Genomic DNA, 16,601 nt, shown 5'->3' with positions numbered 1-16,601 from the left:
CACAACAAATAACAAGTCATGAAATGAACTTCAACTCAACCATTCCGCAGCGTTGGAAACGCTTGCTTTGAACCACAAGTGATTCTCTGGGACGGGCCATCCGTTGTCGATCTGGAGACCAACGCAGGACCGATCATCAGGCTAAAGCAGCCTACTATATCAGTACCAGGGTAGGGAACCACCCAAATGTCCGAGGTATAGACACAGTTGCTTCTCATAAATGTGTCAACAGCAGTTGGATCGCGTTTCACCATCATCGGATAGTTTTGTCCAAGGAAGAGCGAATTTTCTCCAAGACTATCAATTCTGTGCCAGGGAGAAGGAGTTGGTGCTAGCACACTAGTATCCATCCCGAATACCATGCAACGGGTGTTGGAATAGGTCCGGAGAGTGCGACCATGGGAGACACCTGCTTCCTTAGCAGTAACATCATCAGTGGGTTGTATACACACAAGAAGAGGTGATCCATCGGAATTAGTTGCCAGGCGCCACAGAGTATATGGGCGCTGCTCGTCCTCATGCTCGTGATCATCACCATCGTCATCTCCCCCTTGGTTATAAAAATTTTCAAGTATAGGTGGTGGGATGTTCACAGGACCTTGGAAACACAAGAAGAAGGTCAATTAGTAAAGGGAAACTTGCTAGCCCGCATGCATGTGGATGAAACAATTATAATTACGGTGGAAGACAAACGTACCGAAACTACTAGGATGCCATGCAAAAACAGCGCCACAGTGGTGGCAGCAAACACAAGGCCCTCATATTGAATTGCATCACAGTACTCATCCGTGTACAGAAACTGATTTTTGAGCAATATCCATCAAGTCGAACCATGAAGGACGGCAACAAGCTTGTCGAAGATAGCAACAACTTGATAGTTGCTGTAATTCCAAGAGCGGTTGGGAACTCGACAAATTGCTATCTTCTGTAGAAGACAGTCACCATGATCATATTTGAACGTGCGTACATTACCGGTGTGCTCAACCTCTGGGTAGTGTGCTGAGATTTTTGGAAGTGGAACCTGGTGACAAGTGTACACATTCACAAGTTCCCACTCGCAGTTGGACCCAATGTAAACAACCCAATCTCCATTTGCGCCCGCCCAAGCCTTGCCCTCAAGCGATGGCATCTTAACATAATACGTATCATTATCAAGCGGCATCAACTGGCACAGGGCGAGGCCTCCGTTGTGCCGGCGCCAGTCATCAGGGTCACGGCGAAGAAGATAGGGGAGATCAAACCGCTCCTTGACTCTTGGGTTCTTTGTAATGATGTTATTAGTTGAGTCGAGAATGGGTTTGAACGAACCTGCCATGCTAGCCGAGGTGATGACGTCACACCGATCAATGAGTTCCTCCACCACGTCATCTTTTAGATCGGGGCAAGAATAACAGGGTCGTTTTCGGCCTGTTCCCTCCATGGAGAAGACGATCGAACAATGGCAGAAGAAAGGGTGAAGGGTTGAAGGAAAATGGAGGAGGAAAAGGAAGAGCATGCGACAGCAGTTCCAAATCGAGATGGAAAGACGAAGAGTCGGTGGACGGTTGCGAGTTTGCCACAGTTCACGAAGAGGCGCCTCGGCCTACATGTCCATTCGGAAATACTCCTACTACTCGTCGTCGTCTCACTGATATGTTAGAACGGGACCACATGTCAACGAAACATGGTGTGTAATTTCTCGTGCAAAATGCGATCTGGCCGCGTTGGCCCGAGGTGCCGCATTAGTTATCGACCTTTATTTTTTTAATGGCGTGCCGATCAGTTTTGAAGCACGACTAACTGGTACTGTACGTGGAGAGGATGACAGCAGGGACCCGCCAAGGTCATGGCAGTACACAAGCAAGTGCCTCCTTATTTCAAGCCAATAAAAAATGGCTCCTCCTAGTGGATTTCTGACATCTGGGTCCCATGCCATTGTCAACGTAGTCAATAAACGAGAGAATTGCACAACGAGCGGCTGACACCAGGGACCCAGCAGCTCGCCCAGTTATTTTTGTTTTGGGTTAATTTGATAAATGCCACTCCAAATCTGGTGTATCCGAGAAATGCCACTGTAATTTCCAAACTTTGAAAAATGCCATTTCATGCCATTTCTAGTGGCATTTTTCGAAGTCTGGAGTGGCGTTTTTCAAAGTTTCCAAACTGTAGTGGCATTTTTCAAAGTTTGCAAAAATTGCAGTGGCATTTTTATGAATCGCCATAATTGGAGTGGCATTTATCTAATTTGTTTTTGAGACGGAAGCAGGGTGTCAACTGGGCTGTGCGGGACACTCTGGCCTGTCTAGACAGCCTTTTCTTTTATGTTTACCATAGACCAGCTCAGTAGTTTTTTTCTTTCTGAAAATGGCTAGCCTAGTTCTTTTGTGATTTGTCAAGTCGTTTTATCACGCCTGCTGGGCTGCAAATCTTTCAAGACGAAGAGAGCTTCATTCGGCTGGCCGAGAAAATGGCCTATCAGTAATGAGAAATAGGCTGTGCATTTTTAAAACACATCAAACCGGCAATTATTTTCAAATATCTTTTTTTCATTTCGAGATTTTTAATTGCATTGATATTTATGCATGGAGAATTTATTGGATTTTATATTGATATACATTTATTTTTAAAATTAGTCTGAATGTGACTCGAAATTTCGGGATTAAAAACAGTTCAGACCGCACCGACATATGCAAAATTCCGTATAATTTTTTAACCGTGGCCACAATATGGGCTGTAATGCTAACATAAAGAATATGGGGTCCAAAAAAACCCGTAAGAATTAGCAAATGGGTTGTAAATTATTTGAAATAATGGCACATGGGCTGTATGTTGTTTTTCACAGATTTGAGGCTTTCCACAGATGGCTTGTATACTGTTGGATGTCCATCCAACGGCCGTCATGCTTTTTCAATCTCTGCTCTTCCTGCTCCAACCGCTCAAACAAGCGCCGGCGGGACTGCCTGCTCCCTCCTCCCCGCAGCCGGCTGCGCTGCCGCGCAGGCCTCACCGGCCCACCGTACTCACATCGCTGGCCTAGCCATCCCTCTACTCACCCACACCTGCTGTTATTCTCCGGCGACGGCAGACGAACCAGTAAACCCTCGTACAGTCGTACTCCCCTCCGCGTGGGAAACAAAAACAACGGCCGAGTCTTCCCTGCCTCCGTGTCGTTCCCTTCCTAGGCCTCGCCATCGTCCACCGCCCTGGTGCTCTCGGCGTGGCGTGGTCAGCGTGGTCAACGACCGACATGCATCTGAAGTGGAGTGTACGTGGAGAGGCTGATAGCTGGGTCCACGGCCGCACGCAAGGAAATGCCTCCTTATTATGCGCAAATAATGATTTCCTCCACCTGACATCTGGGACCCACCAAAACGGCCTCTGTATTTCGCGAAAAAAATGTTACCGCCGCTGACAGCTCGGACCCACCAGCTATATTTTCGCACGCAAGGAAGTGCCTCCTTATTACGCACAAAAAAATGAATACTCCCCCTGCTAGCTGGGACCCAGTATAGTGGGCCTACTAAGTTGACGGGGACGAAGGGCTTTGTCAACTTAGTCAATATGCACGATGCTAGCTCGACTGACCGTACGATGTCCATCCAACGGCCGTAGTGCTTCTTCAACCTCTGGTCTTCTTGCTCCAGCCGCCCAAAGCAGCGCCGGTCGTGCCGCCTGCTCCTGCCTCCCATGGCCGGCTATGCTGCCGCGGAGGCCTCACTGCCCCCATACTACTCCCACCGCTGGCCAGGCCATCCCTCCACTGCACTCACCCACACCCCCTGTTATTCTGCGGCGATGGCAGCGCAGCCGAACCAGTGAACCCTCGTACTCCTCTCCGCGTGGGCATCCACTGCCACGTCTTCCCCGGCTCCGCGTCGTCCCCTTCCTAGGCCTCGCCGTCTTCCACCGCCGTGCTGCTGTCGGCGTGGCATGGTCAATGTGGTCAGCGACTGAATTCCATCGGAAGAATACTATACGTGGAGAGGCTAACAGCTGGGTCCACGGCAGCCGCAAGGAAGTGCCTCCTTATTACGCGGAAAATATTTATTCCTCCACCTCACAGCAGCGACCCACCGGACGCCCACCAGTATATCGTGAAAAAAAACGTTTGCCCCTGACTACTGGGACCCACCCGACGGGCCACCGTATTTCGTGAAAAAAAATGTTCCCCCTGCTGTCAGCTCAGACCCACCGGAAGTGCCTCCTTATTACGCACAAAAAAATGAATACCCCCTGCTAGCTGGGACCCACCTTAGTGGCAGGCTGACTTGTGGGCCTACTAAGTTGACGGGGACGGAGGGCTTTGTCAACTTAGTCAATATGAACGATTCTAGCTCCAGTGACCGTACGATGTCCATCCAACGGCCGTAGTGCTTCTTCAACCTCTGGTCTTCTTGCTCCAGCCGCCCAAACCAGCGCCGGTCGTGCCTCGTGCTCCTGCCTCCCGTGGCCGTCTGCGATGCGGCGGAGGCCTCACCGACCCCTACTACTCTCACCGCTGGCTAGGCCATCCCTCTACTCACCCACACCCCCTGTTATTCTGCGGCGACGGCAGCCTCACACCGCAGTGAACCAGTGAACCCTCGTACTCCTCTACGCGTGGGCATCCACTGCTGCGTCTTCCCCGGCTCCGCGTCGTCACCTTCCTAGGCCTCGCCGTCGTCCACCGCCCTGGTGCTCTCGGCGCGGCATGGTCAACGTGGTCAAGGAACAGCTTCCATCGAACGTGGACTGTACGTGGAGAGGCTGACAGCTGGGTCCACGGCCGCAGCAAGGAAGTGCCTCCTTATTACGTGCAAAATAATTATTCCTCCACCTGACAGCGGGGACCCACCGGACGGGCCACCAGTATTTTGCGAAAAAAATCGTTTCCCCCTGACTGCTGGGACCCACCGGACGGGCCACCGTATTTTGCGAAAAAACATCCCCCCCCGCTGTCAGCTCGGACCCACCGGAAGTGCCTCCTTATTACGCACAAAAAATGAATACTCCCCCGGCTAGCTGGGACCCACCTTGCTGGGAGGCTGACTTGTGGGCCTACTAAGTTGACGGGGACGAAGGGCTTTGTCAACTTAGTCAATATGAACGATTCTAGCTCTAGTGACCGTACGATGTCCATCCAACGGCCGTAGTACTTCTTCAACCTCTGGTCTTCTTGCTCCAGCCGCCCAAAGCAGCACCGGTCGTGCCGCATGCTCCTGCCTCCCGTGGCCGCTGTGCTGCCGCAGAGGCCTCACCGCCGCCTACTATTCCCACCGCTGACCAGGCCCTGCGGCGACGGCAGCCTCACACCGTAGCCGAACCAGTGAACCCTCGTAGTCCTCTCCGCGCGGGCTTCCACTGCCGCGTTGTCCCCTTCCTAGGCCTCACCGTCTTCCACCACCGTGGTGCTCTCCGCACGGCGTGGTCAATCTGGTCAAGGAACGACTTCCATCGGAAGAGTACTGTACGTGGAGAGGCTGACAGCTGGGTCCACGGCCACAACCCAGTTTTATTGTGATTTGCCAAGTAAGTCGCTTTGTCAGGCCTGTTGGGCTGCAAATCTTTCAAGACGAGGAGAGCTTTCATTCGGCTGGCCGAGAAAATGGCCCATCAGTAATGAGAAATGGGTTGTACATTTTTAAAACACATCAAACCGGCAATTAGTTTCAAATATCTTTTTTTTTCATTTCAAGATATTAAATTACATTAATTTTTATGCGTGGAGAATTTGTTGGATTTTATATTGATATACATTTATTTTTAAAATCAATTTCAATGTGAGTCAAAATTTCGGGATTAAAATAGTTCGGACCGCACCGAAATATGCAAAATTTCGTATAATTTTTTAATTGTTGCCATAATATGGGCTGTATTGCTAACAATAAGAATATGGGCTCCAAAAAAACCTTATGAATTAGCAAATGGGCTGTAAATTATTAGAAATAATGGCAGATGGGTTGTATGCTGTTTTCCACAGATTTGAGGCTTCCCTAAAAAAAAGGTTGACGCACAAGCACTGACTGTTGGATGTCCATCCAACGGCCGTCGTGCTTCTTCAATCTCTGCTCTTCCTGCTCCAGCCGCTCAAACAAGCGCCGGCGGGACTGCCTGCTCCCTCCTCCTCGCGGCCGGCTGTGCTGCCGCGCAGGCCTCACCGCCCAACCGTACTCCCATCGCTGGCCTAGCCATCCCTCTACTCACCCACACCTGCTGTTATTCTCCGGCGGTGGCAGACGAACCAGTAAACCCTCGTACAGTCGTACTCCCCTCCGTGTGGGAAACAACTGTCGAGTCTTCTCTGCCTCCGTGTCGTCCCCTTCCTAGGCCTCGCCGTCATCCACCGCCCTGGTGCTCTCGGCGCGGCGTGGTCAACGTGGTTAAGAAACGACTTCCATCGGACGTGGACTGTACGTGGAGAGGCTGACAGCTGGGTCCACGGCCGCAGCAAGGAAGTGCCTCCTTATTACGTGGAAAATAATGATTCCTCCACCTCACCGCTGAGACCCACCGGACGGGCCACTGTATTTTGCGGAAAAAAAACGTTTCCCCCTGACTGCTGGGACCCACCAGCTACATCTTCGCACGCAAGGAAGTGCGTCCGGGCAAAAAAAAACGATTCGCCCTCTGACTGCTGGGACCCACCAGCTACATCTTCGCAGGCAAGGAAGTGCCTGACAGTCGGGACCCACCTGGTCGAAGCGTACGTAGCGTTGTCATTCTGCGTGCACGTAGCATGTACACGTACGTACAGCGGCCAGGGTGCAAGAAAGAAAATACGGCCACGTATGTGTACATACAGGCGGGGTCTCGAACGCCTACTCGCGCATACGTACAGCCAGGGCTCGTGTACATGGCTGGGTCGGAACGGAGAAACAGCGTCGTCGTCGTGTTCATGGGAAGGCAACGGAATGCGTCGTGTTCATGGGGAGGCAACGGAATGGGTCGTGTTCATGGGGAGGCAACGGAATGCGTCGTGCTCATCGGGAGGCAACGGAACGCGTGGGAGCCAACCGGCTGGGTCGGAACGGAATGCGTGGTCGTGTTCATCGGGAGGGCTTGGACAGAACAGGCGATGGAAACGAGGCCTGGCGTATCGCACAACGGAGGAAACGGACCTCCTACGTTCGGAACGGGGTCCTGTTGATCGGGAGGGGTCTGGCGTACCGCAAAACGGAGGAAACGGACCTCCTACGGTCGAAACGGGAGTCCTGTTCATCGGGAGGGGTGTAGCGTACTGCAAAACGGAGGAAACAGACTTGTGTTGGAGCGCTACGGTCGAAACGGGGGTCCTGTTCATCGGGAGGGGTGTGGCATCCCGCAGAACGGGACTCCACGGGATACTGTTCATCTACACCGTCGACCCCCTCCAGCCTCCACGAGCTACTGTTCATCCACCGTCGACCTCCTCCAGCCTCCACCTGCGACTGTTCATCCACGGGCTCCTGTTCATCCAGCCTTCACCGCGCGCTACTCTACCGGCTACTTTTCAACCAGCCCTCTCCACGGGCTCCTGTTCAACCACCCCTCCACGGGCTACTGTTCATCCTGCCCTCCACCATCTACTGTTCATCCTGCCCTCCACGGGGTGGTCCTGTTCATCCAGCCCTCCACGGGGTCCTGTTCATCCAGCCCCAACCGGCTCGATCGATCGGGGTCCTGTTCATCCAGAGGCAACACCACGGGGTCCTGTTCATCCACCCCCACCGAGAAGTATTCATCCAACCCCCCCTGCAACGCTCACTGTTCATCCAGAGGCAGCATCGATCGGCTTCAGTTAGCAGCAGTAGCGAAGGAATCGCTCGATCTGGTTCAGTTAACAGCCATCGATCGATCGCTCGGGTTCAGTAATGCATAGCCTGCAGTGCAATTGCTCGAATTCAGTTAGAGCCCAACGCCTCGCTCGGGTTCAGTTAGAGCCCACGCCTCGCACACGCGCGCGTACGTGTACGAGAGAAGCGCGCATCGCTCGGCCCCCGACCTCCCACCGTAACCGGGAACTCCCCGAAATTTTCCTCGCCCTCGCTTCTACCACGGTTTTTTCCGTCATGGACGGCCCAAAGAATGTCATGCAGCTGCGTCTCCGCCCCGCCCAGGACGAAAAGCCCATTTTCTGTCATAATTTTTTGTCATAGAAGTTGGAGCCCACCACATCTATGATGATATCGGGTTTTGTCACAATTATAGTCATAGAAGTGTCATATGTATGACAGAAAAAAAATTGTTCGGCCCAAAATTTCACGGATGTGTCTTTTTTTATAGTGTCGGGGTGAAGATACCCCGAACAAGCCCCTCAAAGGATTATGTTCCATAGTAACAAGTGACAGTAAATTTCAGCACACTATATAGCTTTTTCCTTACCAAATTCCACCTACCAAAGGTGCTTCAGTCCCCGGCAACGGCGCCAGAAAAGAGTCTTGATGACCCACAAGTATAGGGGATCTATCATAATCCTTTCGATAAGTAAGAGTGTCGAACCCAACGAGGAGCAGAAGGAAATGATAAGCAGTTTTCAGTAAGGTATTCTCTGCAAGCAATGAAGTTATCGGTAACAGATAGTTTTGTGATAAGATAATTTGTAATGGGTAACAAGTAATAAAAGTAAATAAGGTGCAGCAAGATGGCTCAATCCTTTTTGTAGCAAAGGACAAGCCTGGACAAACTCTTATATAAAGGAAAGCACTCCCGAGGACACATGGGAATTATCGTCAAGCTAGTTTTCATCACGCTCATATGATTCGCGTTCGGTACTCTGATAATTTGATATGTGGGTGGATCGGTGCTTGGGTACTGTCCTTCCTTGGACAAGCATCCCACTTATGATTAACCCCCCTTACAAGCATCCGCAACTACAAAAAAAGTATTAAGGTAAACCTAACCATAGCATGAAACATATGGATCCAAATCAGCCCCTTACGAAGCAACTCATAAACTAGGGTTTAAGCTTCTGTCACTCTAGCAACCCATCATCTACTTATTACTTCCCAATGCCTTCATCTAGGCCCAAACAATGGTGAAGTGTCATGTAGTCCACGTTCACATGACACCACTAGAGGAAAGACAACATACATCTCATCAAAATATCAAACGAATACCAAATTCACATGACTACTTATAGCAAGACTTCTCCCATGTCCTCAAGAACAAACGTAACTACTCACAAAACATATTCATGTTCATAATCAGAGGGGTATTAATATGCATAAAGGATCTGAACATATGATCTTCCACCGAATAAACCAACTAGCATCAACTACAAAGAGTAATCAACACTACTAGCAACCCACAGGTACCAATCTGAGGCTTTGGGACAAAGATTGGATACAAGAGATGAACTAGGGTTTGAGATGAGATGGTGCTGGTGAAGATGTTGATGGAGATTGACCCTCTCCCGATGAGAGGATCGATGGTGATGATTTCCCCCTCCCGGAGGGAAGTTTCCCCCGCAGAACAGCTCCGCTGGAGCCCTAGATTGGTTTCGACAATGTTCCGCCTCGTGGCAGCGGAGTTTCGTCTCGTGACCTAGCTTATGATTTTTTCTCCACGAAAGACCTCATATAGCAGAAGATGGGCATCAGAGGGCTGCCAGGGGGCCCACGGGGCAGGGGGCGCGCCCCCACCCTCGTGGACGGTGGGTGGCCCCCCTCTGGTACTTGTTTCGCCCAATATTTTTTATATATTCTGAAATGTGCTCCCGTGAAGTTTCAGGACTTTTGGAGTTGTGCGGAATAAGTCTCTAATATTTGCTCCTTTTCCAGCCCAGAATTCCAGCTACTGGCATTCTCCCTCTTCTTGTAAACCTTGTAAAATAAAAGAGAATAGGCATAAGTATTGTGATATAATGTGTAATAACAGCCCACAATGCAATAAATATCGATATGGAAGCATGATGCAAAATGGACGTATCACCAACCATCTCTTGAGTCCACAAGGGTAACGATGTTCTTCAACAACGACACCTTCAACAAGGAAACAGCGCTCAGGCGTCGGTGTCACTGGGTCCAATAATCATAGGCCTGGTTCAAGGTTTTCAGCCTGAAGAACAAGTTCAAGCAATGCCTTCAACATGGTAACGATGTAAAACATCGTCATCGCCAAGTATAACCCACTAGGGTCAGACCTAGGTTTTTCACCTCAGAGCTCAAGACCGGGTACTCAAAAAGCACTAAAAATCGGAGTCAATCATGTGTTGTTGTCACCATTTTTTGTGCGATTCCACAACTACTCCCTTCGGTCCTTTTTAGTTCGCATATAAGATTTGACTGAAGTCAAGCCTCGTAAAGTTTGGCCAACTTTGTAGAAAAAAGTGCCAACATTCACAATCTGAAATCAATACCACTAGATGTGTCATGACTTAAAGTTTCATATTATATAACTTTAGCATGGCAGATGTTGATATTTTTATATATAAATACGGTCAAATTTTGTGAAGTTTGACTTCAGGGAATTCTAATATGCAGAGTAAAAAGGACCGGAGGGAGTACATGCGCTGACATAGAAATCCCACCGTTATTGATGCACAACCATATCCTCTACGTCAAATAGTCATCCATTGATTGCATCTCGCCATAGCAAGCAAACTAGACGAAGTGAGATTCCCCAAAACCCACAACAGAGCCGAATATTGTAGCAACATGACGGTGTCATACACCGGGGATGGCCTTCGACAGGGGAGCCTGTCAGCAGATCCGACAAGGGGCCTGCAAGGCCTACCAAGGAGTCAAAGAAAAAAGGGATCCCCAGGCGACCAACATGCCCCTCCAGGACCATCTTGGCCCTCAAGTCATCAGGGTGGCGGCCAAGATGGCATCTCCTCTATGTAAAACTCTAGCCCCCATTTGTATACAAGGTGGAGGGCTATGGGGCTCTCTGGCACATCTTTTCTCATAGATTAAACTCTCGGTAGCATCTAAACCCACCATTGTAATCCCTCACATAAGGTACCCCACCATGAATAATAATCACAAACTGGACGTAGGGTATTACTCCTCACTGGAGGCCTGAACCTGGGTAAACTGTGTATGTGGGCTCCACTGGTACTTTCAGTCGCGCTCGGCACCCTACTGAGGGTACTGACGATTTTCGCCCCGTCACAACCTCATCCCCGCGCCTGTGCTCCAAAGCATGATGCGATGATAACGATGACACCAAGATGGGGCAAGCCGTACATTACCACCCCACTCCATTGCCGCACGTCCTCAACTGGTCACTCGTTGTTATCGTCGCGTCATTGTTTTCGCTGACTAAACCACCAAGCCATCCTCAAGTCATCGCCAATCTGACACGGTGTGTCTTCGATAACCACGGCAGCCGACTACCACCGGCAAGATGGCTTCATGGCCTGGTTGTAGCGGATTGGGAACACAAGTAGAGGGCAGGCATCCTGGTGCCTTGTGCTAGGCATTGGCAGATGCAACAATCAGGAGCGGTTGGAACACATCTCCCAGAGCGTGCACACGCATGAGAATAGGGAGATGTCGCCTGCCGGTGGTAGTCGGCTGCCGTGGTTATCAAAGACACACCGCGTCAGATGGCAGTCAGCTGTCGTGGTTATCACCATCTGAAGCCGACCACCACCGGCAAGATGCCACCTGAAGCACGACAAACGGCACTTCTTGGGTGTTGCTACCCAATTAAATTGATCTGCTTTTGATCGACGGAGAGCATGCCGGCAACCCTCGCCATCTGAAGATCTGACGTTCGCCACCAGGGATCCGCCGTGACGATGCTACCACGCCGCCAGCCGCCATATGAGGAGCGGCCATCCGCCATCTCAATGCGAGAACAGAGATCCTCCGTCACCGCCACCGTTGCACAGACTTCTCCCGACGATGGCCTCTAGTAGCTGCAAGGAGGAGCAGGCCGGAGTTTGTGCAGATCGGACCGCCGCCCATGACGCCTGGGGTCTAGTGAAAACCTAAATAACTTAAAATTGAATGGTCGCTCATGTGCCTCGGTTGATACATCCATAACACCAAAATGTGCATTCCTTTTGCCCATGTGAAACCATGGAGATGAACATGCATACGAGCCTAGATTCCATAAAACACAGCTAGCCAAGCCAGTGCCCATCAGATTCCATGGACCAAAGCCCTTCCAATGCCAAAAGGGTAAACAACACATGATGAGATGATGCACCAAAACAAGAAGAACAATGATACTACTCTAACCGTAACTTGGAACATAAGCATCGCCCAATCACTTTCAACCCACATGGCATTTTCCCCCTCGGTCGGGGCCCACGAAGTTAATCATTGCCCCTCCTTCCACGGTCTTATCTCTCTGCCAACAAGCAAGCAGATCATTTCACTTCGCTGTCTCCAAGCTTGCCCACGTACTCGGATCGCTACAAGCATAAGAAATACAGGAAATAATTCTCTTCCACTTCTTCCTCTTCTTCTTCCACGGGTCACCACTGGTTGTTGATCCACTTGCGGGCCGGACCAGACAGATAAACTGCCAGATAAGAGCATTGCCGCGGCAAGTCCACGTGATCCCATTTATATACGGGCACATACATACGCCAATCCCATCCCCCTTGACCTGACCTTGAGATCTTGATCGGATCAAGCTGGTCCAAGAAACAGGCCGGCCACAAAGCTCTGGTCTGTTGCCGGCCAGGACAGGCATGGAGGAAGACCAGAGCCCGGGGCTCGGGCTCGCCGGAGAGACGCCTGGTCTCAAGCACGGCAATGGCGTCGGCGACAGCCCGGAGGACCCTGCAGGGAGCGCCGGCGACGGCATCAGCTCCCTGGAGAAGCCCCTGCTGAAGAGAAGCAACACGCTCACCTCCAGCCACCTCGCCATGGTCGGCGCCAAGGTCTCGCACATCGAGAGCCTCGACTACGAGTGAGTATTCCACCGCTCGATCCATCCTTGGGTGCCAGCTTACAACTCTGTTCGTGCAATTTGGTTGGCTTGCTTAGTGAATTGAGCTGCCATGTCCGCAGGATCATCGAGAACGATCTGTTCAAGCACGACTGGAGGAGCCGGTCCAACGTGGAGGTGCTGCAGTACATCTTCCTCAAGTGGTCGCTGGCGTTCCTGGTGGGGCTCCTCACCGGCGTCATCGCGTCGCTCATCAACCTCGCCATCGAGAACATCTCCGGCCTCAAGATGCTCCACATGGTCCACCTCGTCAGGGAGAAGAGGTACGGCGAGATCTATCTACAGACGGCGGGACCAGAGCTGCTGGTCGGGGAATTGATTATGTTCGATCTGTGCATTCAGGTACTGGGCCGGCTTCTTCTACTTCTCCGGCTTCAACTTCGTGCTGACGTTCATCGCCGCCGTGCTCTGCGTCGTCTTCGCCCCCACCGCCGCCGGCCCCGGCATCCCCGAGATCAAGGCCTACCTCAACGGCGTCGACACGCCCAACATGTTCGGCGCGCCGCAGCTCATTGTCAAGGTACTAATAATAAAGCCTTGATTCCTTTCTGCATTTGGAATGCGTGACGCGAATACTCGAAGCTGCAAGAGAGACATTAATGGATGGAATTTTTTCCGTACTTTGGTCAGATCATAGGCAGCATCTGCGCGGTGTCGTCGGGGCTGGATCTCGGCAAGGAAGGCCCGCTGGTGCACATCGGCGCGTGCCTCGCCAACCTGCTCAGCCAGGGCGGCTCCGGCCGGTTCCGCCTCCGCTGGAGGTGGCTGCGCTACTTCAACAACGACCGCGACCGGCGGGACCTCATCACCTGCGGCGCGTCGTCGGGCGTGTGCGCGGCGTTCCGGTCGCCCGTGGGCGGCGTGCTGTTCGCGCTGGAGGAGGTGGCGACGTGGTGGCGGAGCGCGCTGCTGTGGCGCACCTTCTTCAGCACGGCCACCGTGGTGGTGGTGCTGCGCGGCTTCATCGAGGTGTGCCGCGGGGGGCGGTGCGGCCTCTTCGGCGAGGGCGGGCTCATCATCTTCGACGTCAGCGACGTCACCGTCCGGTACCGGCTGGGCGACCTCCTCCTGGTCACGCTCGTGGGCGTCATCGGCGGCGTCCTCGGCGCGCTCTACAACCACGTCCTCCACATGGTGCTCCGCCTCTACAACCTCATCAACGACAAGGGCCGGATGGCGAAGCTGGCGCTGGCGCTGGCCGTGTGCGTGTTCACGTCGGCGGGGCTGTACGTGCTCCCGTTCGCCGTGCCGTGCACGCCGTGCGACCCGGCGTTCGGCGCCGCGTGCCCGGCCACCGGGAGGAGCGGCAACTTCAAGCAGTTCAACTGCCCCGCCGGGCAGTACAACGACCTGGCCACCCTCCTGCACGCCACCAACGTGGACGCGACGCGCAACATCTTCTCCACGGGCACCCCCGGCGAGTTCCGGCTGGACTCGCTGCTCATCTTCTTCGCCATCTACTGCGTGCTGGGGCTCTTCACCTTCGGCATCGCCGTGCCGTCGGGGCTCTTCCTCCCCATCATCCTCATGGGCGCCGCCTACGGCCGCATCGTGGCGCTCGTGCTCCAGAGCACGGTGGCGGCGAGCATCGACCACGGGCTCTACGCCGTGCTCGGCGCGGCGGCGCTCATGTCGGGATCCATGAGGATGACCGTCTCGCTCTGCGTCATCTTCCTGGAGCTGACCAACAACCTCCTCCTCCTCCCCATGACCATGTTCGTGCTGCTCATCGCCAAGACCGTCGGCGACGCCTTCAACCCCAGCATCTACGAGATCATCCTGGACCTCAAGGGGCTCCCCTTCCTAGAACCCAAGCCGGAGCCGTGGATGAAGGACCTCACCGTGGGCGAGCTCGCCGCCGCCAAGCCGCGCACCATCAGCCTCCAGGTCGTCGAGAAGGTGTCCACCGTCCTGGAGGTGCTGCGGAACACCGGCCACAACGGGTTCCCGGTGGTGGACCGGCCGCGGCCCGGCCTGTCGGAGCTGCACGGGCTGGTCCTCCGGTCGCACCTCGTGGCGGTGCTGAGGAAGCGGTGGTTCCTTTTGGAGAAGAGGAGGACGGAGGAGTGGGAGGCCAGGGAGCGGTTCTCGTCGGTGGAGCTCGCCGACAAGAACTGCAAGATCGACGGCCTGGAGCTGACGCCGGAGGAGCTGGAGATGTACATCGACCTCCACCCGTTCACCAACACGACGCCCTACACCGTGGTGGAGACCATGTCGGTGGCCAAGGCCGTGGTGCTGTTCCGCTCCGTCGCGCTCCGGCACATGCTCATCATGCCCAAGTACCAGGGCCCCGAGGTGAGTCCAAAATCAACTCCAATGGCTTTTCAAGCATCATCAAACTGTTCTTGCACATTTGGATTTGGATGTGATGATGGATCCATTTTGGTGTGCAGATATCTCCGCTTGTGGGGATCTTGACGAGGCAGGACCTGCGGGCGCACAACATCCTCGGCGCGTTTCCTCACCTCGCCAAGAAGAGCAAGACGCACTGAAGCTGAAAGCTACTAGCACCATTTTTGTTTTGGGAATTATTACTGTCGACGTGTTTCCTGTCTTGAAGCAAGAGCCACGATTCTTTCTTTTCTTCCTCATTCTTCTCTGTAAGTAGGTTCAGGATTTGCTTGCGTCCCATTTTTCTTTTCTTCGGGGAATGGCTGAATAATTTGCTGCCCATGTAAAATTACACATACGCCTAAGATGCAATAAGCAGAGTTGTTTCAATTTTTTCTAACTTTGGAAAGCAAGGTGTTCCAACATTTTGTAACTGATTTTTTTTTTGTTTTTTCATCTTGTTGGCACTTCTGTCGGATTTCGTTGTCAGCTTTGACATCCACGTTAGAACACGCAATCGTGCACGCACACCCATAATTGTTTAAGGTGTATATGCTGGAAAGAATAGTCAAATACAGTACTCTCTTCATTCTAAATATAATATGTTTTGAATATTTTAATATAAACTGTTTAATAATGTGTTTGTGTACAGTCGATTCACTAGAGCATCTTATATTTGTGAATGGAGGAACTAGTTTTTTGTTATGTTTAGATCCACGGAATGTGGAGTCGGTTTCACCTAAATTTCCCTGATAATTATGAAGACATGTACAGAAACTTCTCAACAAGATCATTTTAGTTACTGAACTTGGAAAAGTGTAAATTGCGGGGCATAAATTTGTATCGACAGGATTCTTCGTGCGTTGCAATAGGTTATAAATAGTCTGGTATATTGGCACCGATTTAGTTTCCCAATTTAATGTGGTCATGTAAAAGTAGGATTTTATTTGGTAAGAACATAATTTTTTGGGTAAGGCAATAAGAGATGTGATATTTGAGGCGTTTTTATGAAAATCATGATGACAAAAGAATAAGAGAGGGGAGAGGGAAAAAATCCTTACCAGGCAAACAAGAGGAAACACACTAAATCTGTAAGCTAGCACCAATTTTTAAATCCATGACCATTTTAAGATTCATAAAGTTTTTGAAAATCATAAACATTTAAAAATATGGATATTTTTATAAATTGATGGAAAACAATCAAATTTGGGACGAACTTTTTTTCAGATATATGATTTTTATTTTGATTTTTATTAAGAATTGAGTACTGATATAGAAACTGACTAAAAACCAATCAAACTACAAATACGTCAAGACCGTTCGGCCCGAGAGCATGAAGCGTTACATGGGTCTCGTCCCACCGCGTGATTTGGTGATAAGCGACAAATAGAGTCGGCAGAACAAAGAAAACATGAACGAGA

General features: G+C 51.6%; 1 protein-coding gene across 1 annotated transcript; it reads left to right on the top strand.

Annotated features, from left to right (window-relative positions):
• The first annotated feature begins 12,342 nt into the window (after window positions 1–12,342).
• Window positions 12,343–15,580, top strand: LOC125517295 (chloride channel protein CLC-a-like). Its single transcript, XM_048682486.1, has 5 exons — window positions 12,343–12,807; window positions 12,909–13,109; window positions 13,189–13,366; window positions 13,477–15,144; window positions 15,243–15,580. The coding sequence occupies exons 1-5, from the start codon at window positions 12,587–12,589 to the stop codon at window positions 15,339–15,341; spliced, it is 2,367 nt and encodes a 788-aa protein (XP_048538443.1). The 5' UTR covers window positions 12,343–12,586; the 3' UTR covers window positions 15,342–15,580.
• Window positions 15,581–16,601: the final 1,021 nt, after the last annotated feature.

The sequence above is a fragment of the Triticum urartu genome, chromosome 6, assembly GCF_003073215.2.
Source record: "Triticum urartu cultivar G1812 chromosome 6, Tu2.1, whole genome shotgun sequence".
NCBI classification, from domain to species: domain Eukaryota; kingdom Viridiplantae; phylum Streptophyta; class Magnoliopsida; order Poales; family Poaceae; genus Triticum; species Triticum urartu.
Note: the sequence above shows the minus strand (reverse complement) of the source record. Positions and strands in the feature narration are given on the sequence as shown.

Excerpts from the sequence above, each read along its gene's own strand:
- LOC125517295 (XM_048682486.1), top strand. The coding sequence starts at position 12,587 with ATGGAGGAAGACCAGAGCCCGGGGCTCGGGCTCGCCGGAGAGACGCCT. Across the intron at positions 12,808-12,908 it reads ATCGAGAGCCTCGACTACGA|GATCATCGAGAACGATCTGT; the intron begins GTGAGTATTCCA and ends CCATGTCCGCAG. Across the intron at positions 13,110-13,188 it reads CACCTCGTCAGGGAGAAGAG|GTACTGGGCCGGCTTCTTCT; the intron begins GTACGGCGAGAT and ends CTGTGCATTCAG.